General features: G+C 41.2%; 1 protein-coding gene across 4 annotated transcripts; it reads left to right on the top strand.

Moving 5' to 3' along the window:
• Positions 1–434: 434 nt before the first annotated feature.
• Positions 435–20049, top strand: LOC131990613 (uncharacterized). 4 transcript variants are annotated; one of them, XR_009396066.1, is made up of 6 exons: positions 435–678; positions 2890–3015; positions 3213–3484; positions 3627–4362; positions 19253–19514; positions 19578–20049. XR_009396066.1 is itself a non-coding variant. In XM_059355686.1 (4 exons), exons 1-4 carry the CDS (start codon positions 670–672, stop codon positions 3853–3855), a joined length of 636 nt encoding a protein of 211 aa, XP_059211669.1. In that variant the 5' UTR covers positions 435–669; the 3' UTR covers positions 3856–4729. The 4 variants fall into 4 exon arrangements, 1 of the variants encoding a protein (XP_059211669.1); XR_009396065.1 differs by having other exon boundaries at positions 19305–20049; XR_009396064.1 differs by having other exon boundaries at positions 19253–20049.
• Positions 20050–22784: the final 2735 nt, after the last annotated feature.

Below are 22784 nucleotides of genomic sequence, written 5' to 3'. Positions count from 1 at the left end.
TTATTTACCTTCTGCCTCCAAGTTCAACAATAATAAAAATTACTGTGTGTATATCTTCATGAAAACATCACCCCTAGCTCAATTCATAGATCGCTATAGGATAATAAAAAGTGATGGCTGAACAATGAGAAAAAATATATCAGCACTATTAATGGTTTTATTAGAATGACAAATTAGCCAATATATTATCGTGACAAATTATTTATAAGATTATAAATCTGAAACAAAGTAAAGTAAAAATAAATTCAGATTGAAAGTAATTGCAGACAATATATAGAAACACTATTAATAGGTCTATATATCATATTACTAATAAAATGACGAAAACCAAACGTATAACGCAGGTAGATCTGATTCATGTTTATATGCACTTAATCTCAGGATAATAATAATTAAATATAATAATGAAACATCAGTTTACAGAGGTGAATGTGTCTGTAAAACAGTTGTATAAAACGGCCGTTTAGATTCCATGGTTGCTACGTTTGTCTCCACCATAACAGATCAGAATTTAAACAAAAACAATTTCTCAGAAGGTCAAAAAGTTAATTTTCGAACTTTCACTCGACGATTTATCTGAAATTATCGCCTCAACTCTGCACTTCTTACATCCTGTCCAGAGTTAAAGACCCAAAGTAAAAAGTCGCAGCAAGAAAACTGACTTCCATCATGGAAAATGTGAGATTTGAACTCTGTTTAAAAATCTGCATTGTTTTCTATGTACTTTACCTTTGAGACTACAGATCCTCAAAGATCATTGATGTTTAATCTGCTCTGTTAAAACTGTGCATTTATTCATTAAATCAATATAAAAAATATAAGATATATGTATATAGGTAAATGATTTTAAAAATATGAATAAAACAAATTTATCTCCTAACTGTCAGCCTGCATATACTGATATTGTCAATGAAAATGTAGCCCTAAGCTAGCAGTACTAGAAGTAATTGAACTTATCATTATTTGCAATTTCATAGATTTTCTTGCAGTATATGTAGTATAGTGGAGGAGGATGTACTCGGACGCTTTACTGAAATAAAAGAAGAAATAACACAAAGTACAAGTGCTCCATTATACTGTAAAAGTCCTGAATACAAAATATAATTCAAGTAATAGTAGCTACATGGTACATTGTCAATTATAATGTAGCCATAAGCTAGCAGCACTAGAAGTAGGCCTACATATCATTATTTGCAATTTCATATTTGACATATAGATATACAAACATATATAGCATATATGCATATATATGATTAAGTAATAAAATAAACATAGTAGTCACTATCTCAATCTATAGATTGCCATTGGATTCCAGGTAAGCTGCAAACATACATTTCTTTAGTTATATATGTATGTATTTATTGGTTGATTTATTTAATTAATTATGTTTTATTTATATCATGTTATTCAATGCAGTGATGTAGAGTAGCAATAAAAAATAGCACTATGAACCAGCAGCTTGCATATCATGCTCATTCAATTCATATGAAGGAGGATTCTGACTGGTTTGACTAGAAAAATGACAAATTAGGCAAAATATTATAATGACAAATGATTGTATAAGATAACCATTCAGCAACACAAAAACAAATTAAAGTTTCGAGTTATTGCTCACAAATGAAATCAGAACACCACCAGTATATTTAAATATGAATAATATAACAGCTAAAACCAAACTTATACAAGACAGCTGAGGAATGAGACGGATACATTTTTATATGGACTTAATGTCAGGATAATAATGATTAAATAACAAAACATCAGTTTACAGAGGTGAAATGTGTCTGTAAAAACAGTTGTATAAAACGGCCTTTGAGATTCCATGGTTGCTACGTTTGTCTCCACCATAACAGATCAGAATTTAAACAAAAACAATTTCTCAGACTGTCAAAAAGATAATTTTCGAACTTTCACTCGACGATTTATCTGAAATTTACGCTTCAACTCTGCACTTCCTACATCCTGTCCAGAGTTAAAGACCCAAAGTAAAAAGTTACAGCAAGAAAACTAACTTCCATCATGGCAAATGTGAGATTTGAACTCTGTGTAAAATCTGCATTGTTTTCTGTGTATTTTACCTTTGAGACTACAGATCCTCAAAGATCATTGATGTTTAATCTGCTCTGTTTAAAGCCTCCTCCAGCCCGGGGTCTCATACAGGAAATATATTAACGTGGAAATTAAAAAATAATAAAAGAGACGCTCGTTTTACCGTAATTATGCACAAAACTGCGCATTTATTCATTAATTCAATATAACATAATATATATTTATATAGGCATATTATTAAAAACATATGAATAAAATTAAATACCAGCCTGCACATACTGATAGTGTCAATAAAATATAGCCATAAGCTAGCAGTACTAGAAGTACTTGAACTTATCATTATTTGCATTTTCATAGAGTTTCTAGCAACATGTGCAATATAATATACACAGTATAGTGGTGGAGGAAGTACTCAGACATTTTACTTCAGTAAAAGAAGAAATTACACAGAGTAGAAGTGCTCCATTATACAGTAAAAATCAAAAAGTCAAATCAAGTACATTATAACCAAAATGTGGACTACTTAATGTATCAATACTAAAAGTACTCATTAAACAGAACAGCTCCTAAACACAGAAAAAACTACACACAGTGTGTGAGGAACACAGGTTAAAGGGGCCCAGCAGCTTATTTTTAGTCTTGGAGGCCCCTGAAAATGAATCTGGCCTCCATAAACTTCAGGAGTAGAAACTGGTCATTAATGCTTGTGAAGAAAAATTTCTTTTTTTTAAAAGGAAACTTACATTTTTTGTTGAAAGTAGGGAAATTAAATACTTTTTATTCTGTGCCTCATGTTGCTTCTTGTACATGTGATTCAAACATGAGTGTGTATTATTGCAGAGTAATGTTCCGAGCCACCTGTTGGACCACACCTACTACAAAGTTATTAGAGTTTCAGCACGCCTGACACAGGCTGCCAAGAGACCAGCAGCCTGCAGAGACTGCTCCTGCTGCAGTGACAACCAGGTGAGACATTAGAGTCTCTTATTAAGGACAGGAAAAAACTGTTTATGTCCCAAATTATTCACAATGCAATTCTCAAGAAGAATTTGTATCTTCCTTGAATTTAAATTCTTCTCATAACTACAATACAATGAAGATTTTGACTGTAAAATCTTATCAAACGACCAGAATATGTGAAGGTTTCTTTCTTTGGCTTACAGCACTCTGAAGCTCCTGCAAACCCACCCCAAAAAAGGAGGCGCACCTCTGTTGCTCAGCCTTCAACACCTCCTGCTGATACTCCAGCTTCATCTAATCTGGTCCTGAAGCCTCGCGCTCCAATTTCACCTGCTGACTTACCTTTGGTCTCTCCTGTGCCCTCCAGCCCCCAGCCCACTGCTCCACCTCTCCCAGACGAGCCCCTGATGATATGCGGCCTCCCCGTGGAAGAGTACCAGCAGCTCTACCATGAAGTTGTCGACGACATGCTGAGGTATGTTGGTGTCTAAAATCAAGCAGTTATCATATTTTCCAATCATTTAAAAACTATCATGCAGTTTTTTTCTTACATATTTAGTTTCTGAGTCACATGCTTTTTATAAATATTAATTTTCTGTTTCTTCTGCTCATCAAAGGTTCAAGAATGGCCGGCAGCGTCCATATACTTTGGCCCTGGGTCGCCGCATCAAGCAGAAGCTGTGGGAGAGGCTGGACCGTCCGACCTTCACCGAGACAGTCGACGCAGACGGCCGGGTGCATGTGGACACATCATACGGGGTTGGTGTCCACCCTCCCCAGTATGATGTGGACACATCAGAAGAACCAGGGCCCAGTAAACGTCCCATCAAAAGAGCTAAGCATTAAAAATGATTTATTATCATTCTAATAGCTCTCTTAAGGTTTAGTTTAGTTGTGTTTAGTTTTAGTTTAGTTTAGTTTAGTATTGTTAAGGTTTAGTTGAATATTGTTTAGATTTAGTTTAGTAGTGTTTAGGTTTAGTTTAGTTGTGTTTAGTTTTAGTTTCGTATTGTTAAGGTTTAGTTTAGTTGTGTTTAGTTTTAGTTTAGTATTGTTAAGGTTTAGTTTAGTATTGTTAAGGTTTAGTCTAGTTGTGTTTAGTTTTAATTTAGTATTGTTAAGGTTTAGTTTAGTTGTGTTTAGTTTTAGTTTAGTATTGTTAAGGTTTAGTTTAGTATTGTTAAGGTTTAGTTGAATATTGTTTAGATTTAGTTTAGTAGTGTTTAGGTTAAGTTTAGTGTTGTTAAGGTTTAGTCTAGTTGTGTTTAGTTTTAGTTTAGTATTGTTAAGGTTTAGTTTAGTTGTGTTTAGTTTTAGTTTAGTATTGTTAAGGTTTAGTTTAGTATTGTTAAGGTTTAATTTAATATTGTTTAGGTTTAGTTAAGTATTGTTAAGGTTTAGTCTAGTTGTGTTAAGGTTTAATGAAATATTGTTTAGGTTTAGTTAAATATTGTCAAGTTTAAGTTTAGATAGTGTTGAGTTTAGTGGTGAGTTTAGGATTTGTAGTTATAACTTTAATATTTGTAGTTTTAAGTGTCACACTAAAGAGTTGTCCAGTTTTTGAGTTTCAGGAAATGCAGCCTCCACCTTCAATTTGAACAGACACCTGGCAGAACAGCCTTTGAAAACCAGCTCCACCCTCCGTCCTCCAATTCACACTAAAACTCAGCCCTTCACCACCTACCTCTGAAGTACTCTGCTCCATCTTCCACCCGCAGCCTCTGCCAGATCCTGCAGGTGGAGGCCCCGGCTGCAGGATCTGGCAGACTGCTGCCTTATGACCTCCACCCGCAGCCTCTGTCAGATCCTGCAGCCTGCGCCTCCACCTGCAGCTAGACACCTGCAGCCGGCGACTCCACCTGCAGGATCTGACAGATTGCTACCTCATGACCTCCCCCCGCAGCCTCTGCCAGATACCTGCAGCTGGCGCCTCCACCTGCAGCCAGACACCTGCAGCCGGGGCCTCCACCTGCAGGATCTGGCAGACTGCTGCCTTATGACCTCCCCCCGCAGCCTCTGCCAGATCCTGCAGCCGGGGCCTCCACCTGCAGGATCTGGCAGACTGCTGCCTTATGACCCCCCCCCCGCAGCCTCTGCCAGATCCTGCAGCCGGCGCCTCCACCTGCAGGATCTGGCAGACGGCTGCCTTATGACCTCCACCCGCAGCCTCTGCCAGATCCTGCAGCAGGCACCTCCACCTGCAGGATCTGGCAGACTGCTGCCTTATGACCTCCACCCGCAGCCTCTGCCAGATCCTGCAGCCGGTGCCTCCACCTGCAGCCAGACACCTGCAGCCGGCGACTCCACCTGCAGGATCTGACAGACTGCTACCTTATGACCCCCCCCCCCCCGCAGCCTCTGCCAGATACCTGCAGCTGGCGCCTCCACCTGCAGCCAGACACCTGCAGCCGGGGCCTCCACCTGCAGGATCTGGCAGACTGCTGCCTTATGACCTCCACCCGCAGCCTCTGTCAGATCCTGCAGCCTGCGCCTCCACCTGCAGCTAGACACCTGCAGCCGGCGACTCCACCTGCAGGATCTGACAGATTGCTACCTCATGACCTCCCCCCGCAGCCTCTGCCAGATACCTGCAGCTGGCGCCTCCACCTGCAGCCAGACACCTGCAGCCGGGGCCTCCACCTGCAGGATCTGGCAGACTGCTGCCTTATGACCTCCCCCCGCAGCCTCTGCCAGATCCTGCAGCCGGGGCCTCCACCTGCAGGATCTGGCAGACTGCTGCCTTATGACCCCCCCCCGCAGCCTCTGCCAGATCCTGCAGCCGGCGCCTCCACCTGCAGGATCTGGCAGACGGCTGCCTTATGACCTCCACCCGCAGCCTCTGCCAGATCCTGCAGCAGGCACCTCCACCTGCAGGATCTGGCAGACTGCTGCCTTATGACCTCCACCCGCAGCCTCTGCCAGATCCTGCAGCCGGTGCCTCCACCTGCAGCCAGACACCTGCAGCCGGCGACTCCACCTGCAGGATCTGACAGACTGCTACCTTATGACCCCCCCCCCCCCGCAGCCTCTGCCAGATACCTGCAGCTGGCGCCTCCACCTGCAGCCAGACACCTGCAGCCGGGGCCTCCACCTGCAGGATCTGGCAGACTGCTGCCTTATGACCTCCACCCGCAGCCTCTGCCAGATCCTGCAGCAGGCACCTCCACCTGCAGGATCTGGCAGACTGCTGCCTTATGACCTCCACCCGCAGCCTCTGCCAGATACCTGCAGCTGGCTCCTCCACCTGCAGGATCTGGCAGACTGCTGCCTTATGACCTCCCCCCGCAGCCTCTGCCAGATCCTGCAGCCGGTGCCTCCACCTGCAGCCAGACACCTGCAGCCGGCGACTCCACCTGCAGGATCTGACAGACTGCTACCTTATGACCCCCCCCCGCAGCCTCTGCCAGATACCTGCAGCTGGCGCCTCCACCTGCAGCCAGACACCTGCAGCCGGGGCCTCCACCTGCAGGATCTGGCAGACTGCTACCTTATGACCTCCCCCCGCAGCCTCTGCCAGATCCTGCAGCCGGCGCCTCCACCTGCAGGATCTGGCAGACTGCTGCCTTATGACCTCCCCCCGCAGCCTCTGCCAGATCCTGCAGCCTGCGCCTCCACCTGCAGCTAGACACCTGCAGCCGGCGACTCCACCTGCAGGATCTGACAGACTGCTACCTTATGACCTCCCCCCACAGCCTCTGCCAGATACCTGCAGCTGGCGCCTCCACCTGCAGCCAGACACCTGCAGCCGGGGCCTCCACCTGCAGGATCTGGCAGACTGCTGCCTTATGACCTCCCCCCGCAGCCTCTGCCAGATACCTGCAGCCGGCTCCTCCACCTGCAGGATCTGGCAGACTGCTGCCTTATGACCTCCCCCCGCAGCCTCTGCCAGATCCTGCAGCCGGCGCCTCCACCTGCAGCCGGCGACCCCACCTGCAGGATCTGACAGACTGCTGCCTTATGACCTCCCCCCGCAGCCTCTGCCAGATCCTGCAGCCGGCGCCTCCACCTGCAGCCAGACACCTGAAGCCGGCGCCTCCACCTGCAGGATCTGGCAGACTGCTGCCTTATGACCTCCACCCGCAGCCTCTGCCAGATACTTGCAGCCGCCTCCACCTGCAGTATCTGGCAGACAGCTGCCATTTGAACCTCTTCCCACAGCCACCAGCACCGCTGCCTCCACCTGATGATTCTGCCCTGCCAATGCAGCTCCACCTCCCAACCTCTTCTAGCAACCTGCACTTCCTCCTGCCGTCCTTTTTCTATGTGAGGACTTAGTGAAACAGCAGGATCCAGAGATACACTCGTAAATAAAACCTTTCAAATAGAAAACAAGAAATAATAGCTGCCATTCTGTTTATATTGCGTATATCATCTTCTTCTCACGAGTTCTGGTTCTGTTGTGAATGTTCTTGAAATATAGGTCAATGGGATTTTTAAAACAGATTTGATGATGCATGGATATTTAAAACAACACTTTTATTTGTGTTTCCTCCAGGCCCTATTGGACTTCCCAGACTTCCACACCAGGAGCTTTTCTCCTCCTCTCTCTGCATTCACCACCAAGACGCTCCACCTGATATTTTAGTGCCTTACACTTCCAAACATGCTCCCTGAACAAGACGACCAGCCAGCTCCCTCTTTTACTTTGTTTTGCTCAATAAAGTCCAAAAAAAAAGAGAAAAGAAACAACAGCAGCATTGTCTAAACAAACATTTTAAGGGTTACATTTTTGAAAATGAATAAACATTTGGGAGTTATGATCAAGACTGAAGTTTTTCAAAAACTTCCTGATAAATAGGGAGCAAGCTCAAAATACAAACAATCTTTTATTTTGGAGGATTTTCCACAACTTAAAGATGGCTTATTAATAATCTTTAACACACAAGTAAAGTATTTACAAATGATCAACCATTAGGAATAAAAAATCCTGAATTCAAGTGTTGCAGAAAAGCCCAAGCCATCAGTAGAATTTAAAGATACAACACAATATTAATAATTGAAAATGAAACAGTTAGGGTCTGAACTGATTCATCAATAAGTCTGATGTTAAATCTCATGTTTCTGGAGTTAACATTATAAATGGCCACACAGTGGTGCTATTCACATCAAAAACTAGTCACTTTACAATGAGCCACAAGGTGTACAGATATAAAACTCATGAAATTAAAGGGTTCTACCACTAAAATAATTAATCAACTCAGGCATGCATCCGCTCTCATTGGGGTCCATGACTATATCAGGGTTTTACTCTGCTTTTCCGTATTCAACTCCCAACACATGATTCTCTCTGCCATATTTGCTCTGCTGCACCCTCAGGTGGTGGATGTTGTTTTTATTTAGACTGAGACACAAACCACCAGGTGGCACAATGAGACTAAACCCCAGAGTGGTTTCTATTAAATAAATACAACATTATAAAATATATGAATACACACAAAATATTTAATACAACCACAAATAGTGAAATAATCCAGTACATTTTAAAATCTCATCTCAGTATTATTGAATGTTATTACAGCTTCTTTTTTATTTTCACAGTAACATTCTTTTATTTCAGTCCAGCAGTTTTTAATGTAAAAAAACAAGTGTTTTTTTAAATTATTATTTCATGATGACATTTTTTCATGGACTCTCTTATTGCAGAATACCACTATTCATCACAAAGCCATTACCTGTTAATCAATAATGTTTTCTGTGTAGCGGGGCGCAGAATGACGTCACACAGGCTCAATCTAGTGCTACACATTTATTTTAGGTTTCTCTGCAAATTGCAAGAATAATACTTTAGGTTTATAATCGCTACACAGCGTATTGTGCTTCCATCTAGTACACAGGGATTCTCATTATCTCACGTGCTCTATTTACCACAACTGACATTCACAACCAAAGAACATAAAACATTTATTATAAACAGTATGTCTAATTCTGTCATGTAGTTACTTAGTATAACACCATTTTGTTCTTAACAATACTTTACATTCTACGATATTAATGCGATTACCCTGGGCTCCCTCGGACGAGGGCTCATTGTCATGGTTCTAACAATGGCGGTCTGAGGCCTCTCGGTAGCCGCTAATGGGCTAGCATTACAAACTTATCTTTACAGTCTAATAAAACTACCAGAACTAACAATATTTAAAGTGGGTTACAGTGTCAACATTGCTCACACACAGGGTATCTCTATTACATCACCAGCTTACCTGCAAATTGCAAGAATAATGCTTTAGGTTTATAATCGCTACGCAGTGTATAGTGCTTCCATCTAGTACACAGGGATTCTCATTATCTGACGTGTTCACGCGGGACTTCATCGTACGCGAGACTTCATCGTAACCACGCGAGACTTCCTTGTGGCTCTCCCTGCCCATACACCGCTCATGTAGCAACACTGACACCTGCTGGAGATACCCTGGCGCCGCTTGTACAATAACACTGCCAAGAAATTACACTGTACCCATAATTTTGAACAACATGAACACTTAAAAGCTCTAAGTACATTCAAACATATAACACAGATGAACACTCTTCCTCACTCCATGGAATTACTCAGTTTCACAACCTTTGTATGACTTATTGTGCCACACTCTCCCCCTCAGTTTTTTAAAATGTCTCTGAACATTTAGTTACCAAACATCTGTCTTCAACAAGTTGACTTGCTCACTGAATTCACATGGTGATACTTTTAAGTACACTTAGTGTTCCAAAGTACATTAATTACTTCTGTTATTCACATTGTAATTACCCTTGTAGAGTCGATTAATTGTAATGCACATTTCAGTTAGTATTTACCACACATTTTCAGTTACTGGGGCAGCTGTTTTGGACGCTATCTGATAAGCTTGTTGCATTCTGGTTTGCCAGTTCCGGACATACTCTGCATAACTTTCCTGTTTCTCACTAGGCTGCAGGTTGAACAACAGGTCTATGGGCAAATGAGGGGATCGGCCATAAAGCAGGTAATATGGAGAGAACCCCGTTGTTCCGCTGCGGGTGCAGTTATAAGCGTGCACCATCTTAGCAAGTGAGCTCTTCCGGTCTGCCTTTTGTGTATTTGTCAGTGTACGAAGCATGGACAAAAGAGTTCTATTAAATCGCTCTACCTGCCCATTTCCTTGCGGGTGGTAGCAGGTCGTGTGGGAACCTCGTGCATCACAACACTTTTGCAACTGGGCCATCAGCTGGTTCTCGAACTCTCTGCCCATGTCATGGTGAATCTTCTCTGGGAACCCAAAGCGGAACAGCTTCTCAACCACAGTCTTTGCAGATTTGTTTTTTGTAGCATAAGCCTGGGAAAAGCCAGTATAGTGATCCACTACTACTAGGATGTACTCAAATCCTTGCTTACAGGCGTCTAAATGCAAAAAGTCTATTGAGACTAGCTCAAAGGGGCGTGTCGTAACAATGGATATCAAAGGAGCTCTAGTGGCTTTGTGTGGTCGTTTTGCTTTTAGACACTCACACACTTGGGTCACAAAATGTTCAGTGTCACGATGCATGCGGGCCCAATAAAATCTGTCCTGAATCAGGTTTAGAGTTCTCTCAACCCCCAAGTGTCCCATTTCTTTATGCAACTCTTGGAACACTGTCTGATGATGTTCTTTTGGTAGGACCAGCTGACATTTATCTCCTGATTTCCTGTAGAGGATCCCATTGTCATTCATAAACAGTTTTTGCCACTGTCTTAAAAAGACTCTTACATCTGCAGGGTCTGTTCTAAGAGACTTTCTGGGAGGATACTGGTTGTTCTCTTTGTACTGCAGAACTCGACCAATGATAGGGTCTCTCTTTTGGCTTTGTCGAAGCTGCTATGGTGTTAATAGTTCAGCCAGGGTAGGTAAACATGCATCACTCACTAAGTTCAATGTATTTATGTGAGCTGTTGTTTCCCAGGATAGTGGATAGTCTCTCTGCATCTTAACTCCCTGAACAGATGCACTGATCACCTCCTGACTCACTTCTTCTGTGCACTGCTCCATGAGTTCATTTATATCCAGTGGCATACGAGAGAGGCCATCTGCATCCGCATTGTGTTTACCAGGTCGGTACTTGATAGAAAAGTTAAAGTTGGCCAGCTGGGCAACCCACCTATGGCCTGTGGCATTTAGCTTAGCTGTTGAAAGGACGTAGGTCAGGGGATTATTGTCTGTATATACCAAGAAATGAGGAGCACGATACAGGTAGTCCCGAAAACGCTCACATATGGCCCATTTTAATGCTAGGAACTCTAGCTTCCCTGAGTGCAGATAATAGTTTTTCTCAGGTGGGGTGAGTGTTCTGGAGCCATATCCAATTACTGCCATCTTGCCATTTTGCCTCTGATAAAGGACTGCTCCCAATCCCTCCTGAGAGGCATCACAATGTAGAATAAAAGGTTGTGTGAGATCCGGGTACCCCAGGATGGGAGGCTTAGTTAGTTTGTCAATGAGGGAGTCTAGTGTCTGCTGGTGGCTAGGTGTCCAGTTAATGGGAGTATTAGGTGGAAGATTACCTTTGTTTCTGGTGACAGTCTTTTTCTTGTTTTTGGAATCATTAAGTGGTATTTTCTCAGGGGGCAATGAGAACAGCTGGTAGAGTGGCTTTACTATTCTGGAGAAGTCTGGTATGTATGCTCTATATTAAGAGAGGAATCCAAGCATCCTTCTCAAATCTCCAAAAGTTGCGGGCACTCTGTTCTTTACTGCTTGTACTGGGGCCACTTCTGCTGGGTCCATAGTATACCCTCCACCAGACACCACACGTCCCAGAAACCTCACCTAGGCTTAAGCTGGAACTTAACTGCATCACTCAACAATCCTTCAGTTCAATTGCCCTAAACAGGAAATTCTGGGCAGATTCTTTTGGATCTTGTGAGATGTTCATCAGCCGATGCAGCAGATTTGAGGAGGAGTCTACTTTAAAGTGTCCTCTAAGGATAGTCTTAAGTGTGGAAAGTGTCAGTCCTCTCTTTATTTCAAGCATCTCCCTCAGATGAAGACCTGGACTTACTGCATGTATGACTGCCTGAATAATCTCAGTTTCCGAGTGTCCTTTACGCTGCCCAGACTCCATCTGGTTGACGAGACTCGTGTAGGACAGTTTTTCCTTTTGACCTGCTTCTCCAATCTGCCCACAGATCCGGAACTCTCTCCTCAGTGTCACCTCTGGCAATGTGGCTGGCAGTGAGGTGGTAGTTTTGACATCCTCTACCTCCTCTTTCCATTAGCCTCTCCTCCAAAACCCCAATTTCCTCCTCTAGCAGCCGCCGAGCTTCATTCTGTTCCTGTTGCAACTTCTTATATTTGTCTCTAAGAGTGTCCATTTCACTTGGCTCATTTTGCACAGTTTCTGATACGTTTGAGTTTGGTTGTTTTAGGGAACCCATAGAGGACATCAGATGCTGTAGAAACTGCTGGAACGACTCGGCGTCCTCTTCATCTGCTATGTCGTCTAAAGTTGTTTCAGCCAATCTTATGAGGGTGCGTCGAGCTTGACTTGTAAACCCTCCCAATGGCTGACTGCACTTTAGGTGTTCACACACAGGGATGAGCTCTGACTTCTCCAACATCAGCAGTGTTCTGCTTACTTCGTCCTGTAATTGCTCCATTGTGCCTTCTTTCCGACTGCAGATCCAGGTTCGTCTCCTCCGGATGGACCACTGGCTGGATCACCCTCCTGGCTAGCTCGCCAAAATATGTAGTGGGGCGCAGAATGACGTCACACAGGCTCAATATGGTGCTACACATTTATTTTAGGTTTCTCTGCAAATTGCAAGAATAATACTTTAGGTTTATAATCGCTACACAGCGTATTGTGCTTCCATCTAGTAAGCAGGGATTCTCATTATCTCACATGCTCTCTTTACCACAACTGACACTCACAACCAAAGAACATAAAAGATTTTCTATTTACAGTATGTCTAATTCTGTCATGTAGTTACTTAGAATAACACCATTTTGTTCTTAACAATACTTTACATTCTACTATATTAATGCGATTACCCTGGGCTCCCTCGGACGAGGGCTCATTGTCATGGTTCTAACAATGGCGGTCTGAGGCCTCTCGGTAGCCGCTAATGGACTAGCATTACAAACTTATCTTTACAGTCTAATAAAACTACCAGAACTAACAATATTTAAAGTGGGTTACAGTGTCAACATTGCTCACACACAGGGTATCTCTATTACATGACCAGCTTACCTGCAAATTGCAAGAATAATGCTTTAGGTTTATAATCGCTACGCAGCGTATAGTGCTTCCATCTAGTACACAGGGATTCTCATTATCTGACGTGTTCACGCGGGACTTCATCGTACGCGAGACTTCATCGTAACCACGCGAGACTTCCTTGTGGCTCTCCCTGCCCATACACCGCTCATGTAGCAACACTGACACCTGCTGGAGATACCCTGGCGCCGCTTGTACAATAACACTGCCAAGAAATTACACTGTACCCATAATTTTGAACAACATGAACACTTAAAAGCTCTAAGTACATTCAAACATATAACACAGATGAACACTCTTCCTCACTCCCTGGAATTATTCAGTTTCACAACCTTTGTATGACTTGTTGTGCCATATCTGCAAAGCATCAGCATTAAAAATTGATTGGATTTTTTCACAATTCCATGGTTTTATTCTGTTTTTACTTCATAACTTCAATATATTTCTAATATTGAACACCCCAAAGAAGATATTCTCACATTCTACCAGCACCCATGCCTTGTGCACCCAATCCTGGGCGAGTTTCATATAGAAACCATAGACTGTATAAATAAACGTACCTTCTACAACTGGACTTACTCAAAATAACATCACTTTATTGGCAATTGTTCTTGTTCCTAATCGAAGATTCCTAATCGAAGATCGCCTCTTAACAGATGTTCTGGCTCCGGAAAAACAATTTGAATTAAATGACAGAAATTCCAAATGACTTAGGCGATTATTTTAACAGTGTGACGACATGAGAACAACTGCACATCTAGTTTTATTAAGATTCTGGAAAAAACACTGAAATGATATTGCTATACGATACGATACGATACGATACGATACGATACGATACGATATGATACGATACTATACTATATATCTAGTTAAGCTGGAAGACAAGGATGTAATAAAACAAAAACAGAAAGTTAATTGGACTGTCAACTGGGGAAATTTCACTTCCAGTTCTCAAGGTCTCATCCATCGTTTGAGCCATTCAGGACTGAATTAAAAAGTATTTTGAGTCCATCCAAAATGTGAAAAATTGAGAATTGTGTTCATATAGTCAGAATGCTACTGTGTTTCTTTTCATCATTTAGGTTTTATTCCTATGTTCTGATGTCATGTTGAATGTAGTTCAGTTTTAAGAGTGGGTTAGCCTATCATCCTATTTAACCTCAGTAACAACAATTTTTTATTAACAATTATTTTTTCTTTTTGTCCAAATTTTCACAATGCTGATTGCTTCTACAAAATAACGTCATGTCAATAAAAATAGATAAATATTTTTAAAAAATGTATATGAGTGCTCTGCAATGCCGTTCTGATGTTTTGATGATGGCTGTGGTCTACCAGCTGACACAAAAAAACACAGAAAGCTCAGGCGTTGATTCAATAATGATTTGTTTATCTCATAAAAACACTTCAGGATCTGGGAGATACAAGCCTGAAATTATTTAGCATGACATTAAATTACACAAAAATACCAGGCCTATTGATGCAAACAGATTATTTAACAGTGTGTGAGTCTGTGAGATCCAGGCCCTGGTCTACAATGTTCCCTTGATGGGCTTTAGCATTGGAGCTGAGCCTACTGTGTACCATAATATATATAAGAAATATAAAACAACAGCATAAAGACAACACAAATATGTTTACATTCCAACTATGAGATGAAGGTAAAATTACTGACATTAAATTCTATATCACAATGTTTGCTATAGCAGCCCTTTAATGCTTATATTATGTATCAAATGTGACATGCAAGAAGCGCTACACTCCACTCAGATGGAGTAAACTGCAGCAAAAAATACAAAAATTATCAACAAATAAATATCACTATCACCATATTTATAGTTTATAGATTAAGCTGCCTAGGAATATAAAATGGGAATTGAATTAGCCCCCATCTTGCCAGATATAACAATACAGTGATATGTACATTATACTATCAATGGTTATGATCCACTATGAAAGCCCACCTTGTTCTATTCTACTATAGGATAATTTCTTTTTCATAGGATCTGTATAAAGCACATAGAGTCGAGGGCAGATTAAGTTGTTAAGGACCCCTGGGGAAGGGCCAGACTGATCATCCCTCATCCTGCCCTCTGTGCTGCTTTATTTACCTTCTGCCTCCAAGTTCAACAATAATAAAAATTACTGTGTGTATATCTTCATGAAAACATCACCCCTAGCTCAATTCATAGATCGCTATAGGATAATAAAAAGTGATGGCTGAACAATGAGAAAAAATATATCAGCACTATTAACCAGCAGCTTACACACCATGCAATTCATATGATGGAGGATTGTCACTGGTTTTATTAAAATGACAAATTAGCCTATATATATATATATATATATATATATATATATATATATATATATATATATATATATATATATATATAATATATATATATATACATATATATATATATATTTAGAAGATATACTGAAACGCCATTAATAGGTCTGTATATCATATTACTAATAAAATGACGAAAACCAAACGTATAACGCAGGTAGATCTGATTCATGTTTATATGGACTTACTCTCAGGATAATAATAATTAAATCTCATAATAAAACATCAGTTTACAGAGGTGAATATGTCTGTAAAACAGTTGTATAAAACGGCCGTTGAGATTCCATGGTTGCTACGTTTGTCTCCACCATAACAGATCAGAATTTAAACAAAAACAATTTCTCAGAAGGTCAAAAAGTTAATTTTAGAACTTTCACTCGACGATTTATCTGAAATTATCGCCTCAACTCTGCACTTCTTACATCCTGTCCAGAGTTAAAGACCCAAAGTAAAAAGTCGCAGCAAGAAAACTGACTTCCATCATGGAAAATGTGAGATTTGAACTCTGTTTAAAAATCTGCATTGTTTTCTATGTATTTTACCTTTGAGACTACAGATCCTCAAAGATCATTGATGTTTAATCTGCTCTGTTAAAACTGCGCATTTATTCATTAAATCAATATAAAAAATATAAGATATATGTATATAGGTAAATGATTTTAAAAATATGAATAAAACAAATTTATCTCATAACTGTCAGCCTGCATATACTGATATTGTCAATTAAAATGTAGCCCTAAGCTAGCAGTACTAAAGTAATTGAACTTATCATTATTTGCAATTTCATAGATTTTCTTGCAGTATATTTGGTATAGTGGAGGAGGAAGTACTCGGACGCTTTACTGAAATAAAAGAAGAAATAACACAAAGTACAAGTGCTCCATTATACTGTAAAAGTCCTGAATTCAAATTATAATTCAAGTAAAAGTAGCTACATGGTACATTGTCAATTATAATGTAGCCATAAGCTAGCAGCACTAGAAGTAGGCCTACATATCATTATTTGCAATTTCATATTTGACATATAGATATACAAACATATATAGCATATATGCATATATATGATTAAGTAATAAAATGAACATAGTAGTCACTATCTCAATCTATAGATTGCCATTGGATTCCAGGTAAGCTGCAAACATACATTTCTTTAGTTATATATGTATGTATTTATTGGTTGATTTATTTAATTATGTTTTATTTATATCATGTTATTCAATGCAGTGATGTAGAGTAGTAATAAAAAATAGCACTATGAACCAGCAGCTTGCATATCATGCTCATTCAATTCATATGAAGGAGGGTTCTGACTGGTTTGACTAGAAAAATGACAAATTAGGCAAAATATTTTAATGACAAATGATTATATTAGATAACCATTCAGCAACACAAAAACAAATTAAAGTTTCGAGTTATTGCTCACAAATGAAATCAGAACACCACTAGTATATTTAAATATGAATAATATAACAGCTAAAACCAAACTTATACAAGACAGCTGAGGAATGGGACGGATACATTTTTATATGGACTTAATCTCAGGATAATAAGAATTAAATATAATAACAAAACATCAGTTTACAGAGGTGAAATGTGTCTGTAAAAACAGTTGTATAAAACGGCCTTTGAGATTCCATGGTTGCTACGTTTGTCTCCACCATAACAGATCAGAATTTAAACAAAAACAATTTCTCAGACTGTCAAAAAGTTAATTTTCGAACTTTCACTCGACGATTTCTCTGAAATTTTCGCTTCAACTCTGCAAAGTAAAAAGTTACAGCGAGAAAACTGACTTCCATCATGGAAAATGTGAGATATGAACTCTGTGTAAAATCTGCATTGTTTTCTGTGTATTTTACCTTTGAGACTACAGATCCTCAAAGATCATTGATGTTTAATCTGCTCTGTTTAAAGCCTCCTCCAGCCCGGGGTCTCATACAGGAAATATATTAACGTGGAAATTAAAAAATAATAAAAGAGACGCTCGTTTTACCGTAATTATGCACAAAACTGCGCATTTATTCATTAATTCAATATAATATAATATAATATATATTTATATAGGCATATTATTAAAAGCATATGAATAAAATTAAATACCAGCCTGCACATACTGATAGTGTCAATAAAATATAGCCATAAGCTAGCAGTACTAGAAGTACTTGAACTTATCATTATTTGCATTTTCATAGAGTTTCTAGCAACATGTGCAATATAATATACACAGTATAGTGGTGGAGGAAGTACTCAGACATTTTACTTCAGTAAAAGAAGAAATTACACAGAGTAGAAGTGCTCCATTATACAGTAAAAATCAAAAAGTCAAATCAAGTACATTATAACCAAAATGTGGACTACTTAATGTATCAAAACTAAAAGTACTCATTAAACAGAACAGCTCCTAAACACAGAAAAAACTTTCCACACTACACACAGTGTGTGAGGAACACAGGTTAAAGGGGCCCAGCAGCTTATTTTTAGTCTTGGAGGCCCCTGAAAATGAATCTGGCCTCCATAAACTTCAGGAGTAGAAACTGGTCATTAATGCTTGTGAAGAAAAATGTCATTTTTTTTAAAGGAAACTTACATTTTTTGTTGAAAGTAGGGAAATTAAATACTTTTTATTCTGTGCCTCATGTTGCTTCTTGTACATGTGATTCAAACATGAGTGTGTATTATTGCAGAGTAATGTTCCGAGCCACCTGTTGGACCACACCTACTACAAAGTTATTAGAGTTTCAGCACGCCTGACACAGGCTGCCAAGAGACCAGCAGCCTGCAGAGACTGCTCCTGCTGCAGTGACAACCAGGTGAGACATTAGAGTCTCTTATTAAGGACAGGAAAAACTGTTTATGTCCCAAATTATTCACAATGCAATTCTCAAGAAGAATTTGTATCTTCCTTGAATTTAAATTCTTCTCATAACTACAATACAATGAAGATTTTGACTGTAAAATCTTATCAAACGACCAGAATATGTGAAGGTTTCTTTCTTTGGCTTACAGCACTCTGAAGCTCCTGCAAACCCACCCCAAAAAAGGAGGCGCACCTCTGTTGCTCAGCCTTCAACACCTCCTGCTGATACTCCAGCTTCATCTAATCTGGTCCTGAAGCCTCGCGCTCCAATTTCACCTGCTGACTTACCTTTGGTCTCTCCTGTGCCCTCCAGCCCCCAGCCCACTGCTCCACCTCTCCCAGACGAGCCCCTGATGATATGCGGCCTCCCCGTGGAAGAGTACCAGCAGCTCTACCATGAAGTTGTCGACGACATGCTGAGGTATGTTGGTGTCTAAAATCAAGCAGTTATCACATTTTCCAATCATTTAAAAACTATCATGCAGTTTTTTTCTTACATATTTAGTTTCTGAGTCACATGCTTTTTATAAATATTAATTTTCTGTTTCTTCTGCTCATCAAAGGTTCAAGAATGGCCGGCAGCGTCCATATACTTTGGCCCTGGGTCGCCGCATCAAGCAGAAGCTGTGGGAGAGGCTGGACCGTCCGACCTTCACCGAGACAGTCGACGCAGACGGCCGGGTGCATGTGGACACATCATACGGGGTTGGTGTCCACCCTCCCCAGTATGTTGTGGACACATCAGAAGAACCAGGGCCCAGTAAACGTCCCATCAAAAGAGCTAAGCATTAAAAATGATTTATTATCATTCTAATAGCTCTCTTAAGGTTTAGTTTAGTTGTGTTTAGTTTTAGTTTAGTTTAGTTTAGTATTGTTAAGGTTTAGTTGAATATTGTTTAGATTTAGTTTAGTAGTGTTTAGGTTTAGTTTAGTTGTGTTTAGTTTTAGTTTCGTATTGTTAAGGTTTAGTTTAGTATTGTTAAGGTTTAGTCTAGTTGTGTTTAGTTTTAATTTAGTATTGTTAAGGTTTAGTTTAGTTGTGTTTAGTTTTAGTTTAGTATTGTTAAGGTTTAGTTTAGTATTGTTAAGGTTTAGTTGAATATTGTTTAGATTTAGTTTAGTAGTGTTTAGGTTAAGTTTAGTGTTGTTAAGGTTTAGTCTAGTTGTGTTTAGTTTTAGTTTAGTATTGTTAAGGTTTAGTTTAGTTGTGTTTAGTTTTAGTTTAGTATTGTTAAGGTTTAGTTTAGTATTGTTAAGGTTTAATTTAATATTGTTTAGGTTTAGTTAAGTATTGTTAAGGTTTAGTCTAGTTGTGTTAAGGTTTAATGAAATATTGTTTAGGTTTAGTTAAATATTGTCAAGTTTAAGTTTAGATAGTGTTGAGTTTAGTGGTGAGTTTAGGATTTGTAGTTATAACTTTAATATTTGTAGTTTTAAGTGTCACACTAAAGAGTTGTCCAGTTTTTGAGTTTCAGGAAATGCAGCCTCCACCTTCAATTTGAACAGACACCTGGCAGAACAGCCTTTGAAAACCAGCTCCACCCTCCGTCCTCCAATTCACACTAAAACTCAGCCCTTCACCACCTACCTCTGAAGTACTCTGCTCCATCTTCCACCCGCAGCCTCTGCCAGATCCTGCAGCCGGGGCCTCCACCTGCAGGATCTGGCAGACTGCTGCCTTATGACCTCCACCCGCAGCCTCTGTCAGATCCTGCAGCCTGCGCCTCCACCTGCAGCTAGACACCTGCAGCCGGCGACTCCACCTGCAGGATCTGACAGATTGCTACCTTATGACCTCCCCCCGCAGCCTCTGCCAGATACCTGCAGCTGGCGCCTCCACCTGCAGCCAGACACCTGCAGCCGGGGCCTCCACCTGCAGGATCTGGCAGACTGCTGCCTTATGACCTCCCCCCGCAGCCTCTGCCAGATCCTGCAGCCGGCGCCTCCACCTGCAGGATCTGGCAGACGGCTGCCTTATGACCTCCACCCGCAGCCTCTGCCAGATACCTGCAGCCGGCTCCTCCACCTGCAGGATCTGGCAGACTGCTGCCTTATGACCTCCACCCGCAGCCTCTGCCAGATCCTGCAGCAGGCACCTCCACCTGCAGGATCTGGCAGACTGCTGCCTTATGACCTCCACCCGCAGCCTCTGCCAGATACCTGCAGCTGGCTCCTCCACCTGCAGGATCTGGCAGACGGCTGCCTTATGACCTCCCCCCGCAGCCTCTGCCAGATCCTGCAGCCGGTGCCTCCACCTGCAGCCAGACACCTGCAGCCGGCGACTCCACCTGCAGGATCTGGCAGACTGCTGCCTTATGACCTCCCCCCGCAGCCTCTGCCAGATCCTGCAGCCTGCGCCTCCACCTGCAGCTAGACACCTGCAGCCGGCGACTCCACCTGCAGGATCTGGCAGACTGCTGCCTTATGACCTCCCCCCGCAGCCTCTGCCAGATACCTGCAGCTGGCGCCTCCACCTGCAGCCAGACACCTGCAGCCGGGGCCTCCACCTGCAGGATCTGGCAGACTGCTGCCTTATGACCTCCCCCCGCAGCCTCTGCCAGATCCTGCAGCCGGCGCCTCCACCTGCAGCCGGCGACCCCACCTGCAGGATCTGACAGACTGCTGCCTTATGACCTCCCCCCGCAGCCTCTGCCAGATCCTGCAGCCGGCGCCTCCACCTGCAGCCAGACACCTGAAGCCGGCGCCTCCACCTGCAGGATCTGGCAGACTGCTGCCTTATGACCTCCCCCTGCAGCCTCTGCCAGATACTTGCAGCCGCCTCCACCTGCAGTATCTGGCAGACAGCTGCCATTTGAACCTCTTCCCACAGCCACCAGCACCGCTGCCTCCACCTGATGATTCTGCCCTGCCAATGCAGCTCCACCTCCCAACCTCTTCTAGCAACCTGCACTTCCTCCTGCCGTCCTTTTTCTATGTGAGGACTTAGTGAAACAGCAGGATCCAGAGATACACTCGTAAATAAAACCTTTCAAATAGAAAACAAGAAATAATAGCTGCCATTCTGTTTATATTGCTTATATCATCTTCTTCTTCTCACGAGTTCTGGTTCTGTTCTGAATGTTCTTGAAATATAGGTCAATGGGATTTTTAAAACAGATTTGATGATGCATGGATATTTAAAACAACACTTTTATTTGTGCTTCCTCCAGGCCCTATTGGACTTCCCAGACTTCCACACCAGGAGCTTTTCTCCTCCTCTCTCTGCATTCACCACCAAGACGCTCCACCTGATATTTTAGTGCCTTACACTTCCAAACATGCTCCCTGAACAAGACGACCAGCCAGCTCTCTCTTTTACTTTGTTTTGCTCAATAAAGTCCAAAAAAGAAAGAAAAGAAACAACAGCAGCATTGTCTAAACAAACATTTTAAGGGTTACATTTTTGAAAATGAATAAACATTTGGGAGTTATGATCAAGACTGAAGTTTTTCAAAAACTTCCTGATAAATAGGGAGCAAGCTCAAAATACAAACAATCTTTGATTTTGGAGGATTTTCCACAACTTAAAGATGGCTTATTAATAATCTTTAACACACAAGTAAAGTATTTACAAATGATCAACCATTAGGAATAAAAAATCCTGAATTCAAGTGTTGCAGAAAAGCCCAAGCCATCAGTAGAATTTAAAGATACAACACAATATTAATAATTGAAAATGAAACAGTTAGGGTCTGAACTGATTCATCAATAAGTCTGATGTTAAATCTCATGTTTCTGGAGTTAACATTATAAATGGCCACACAGTGGTGCTATTCACATCAAAAACTAGTCACTTTACAATGAGCCACCAGGTGTACAGATATAAAACTCATGAAATTAAAGGGTTCTACCACTAAAATAATTAATCAACTCAGGTATGCATCCGCTCTCATTGGGGTCCATGACTATATCAGGGTTTTACTCTGCTTTTCCGTATTCAACACATGATTCTCTCTGCCATATTTGTTCTGCTCCACCCTCAGGTGGTGGATGTTGTTTTTATTTAGACTGAGACACAAACCACCAGGTGGCACAATGAGACTAAACCCCACAGTGGTTTCTATTAAATAAATACAACATTATAAAATATATGAATACACATAAAATATTTAATACAACCACAAATAGTGAAATAATCCAGTACATTTTAAAATCTCATCTCAGTATTATTGAATGTTATTACAGCTTCTTTTTTATTTTCACAGTAACATTTTTTTTATTTCAGTCCAGCAGTTTTTAATGTAAAAAAACAAGTGGGTTTTTTAAAAATTATCATTTCATGATGACATTTTTTCATGGACTCTTTTATTGCACAATACCACTTTTCATCACAAAGCCATTATCTGTTAATCAATAATG

The sequence above is a fragment of the Centropristis striata genome, chromosome 18, assembly GCF_030273125.1.
Source record: "Centropristis striata isolate RG_2023a ecotype Rhode Island chromosome 18, C.striata_1.0, whole genome shotgun sequence".
In the NCBI taxonomy this organism is placed as follows: Eukaryota; Metazoa; Chordata; class Actinopteri; order Perciformes; family Serranidae; genus Centropristis; species Centropristis striata.
This window is presented reverse-complemented; position numbering and strand designations above follow the sequence as displayed.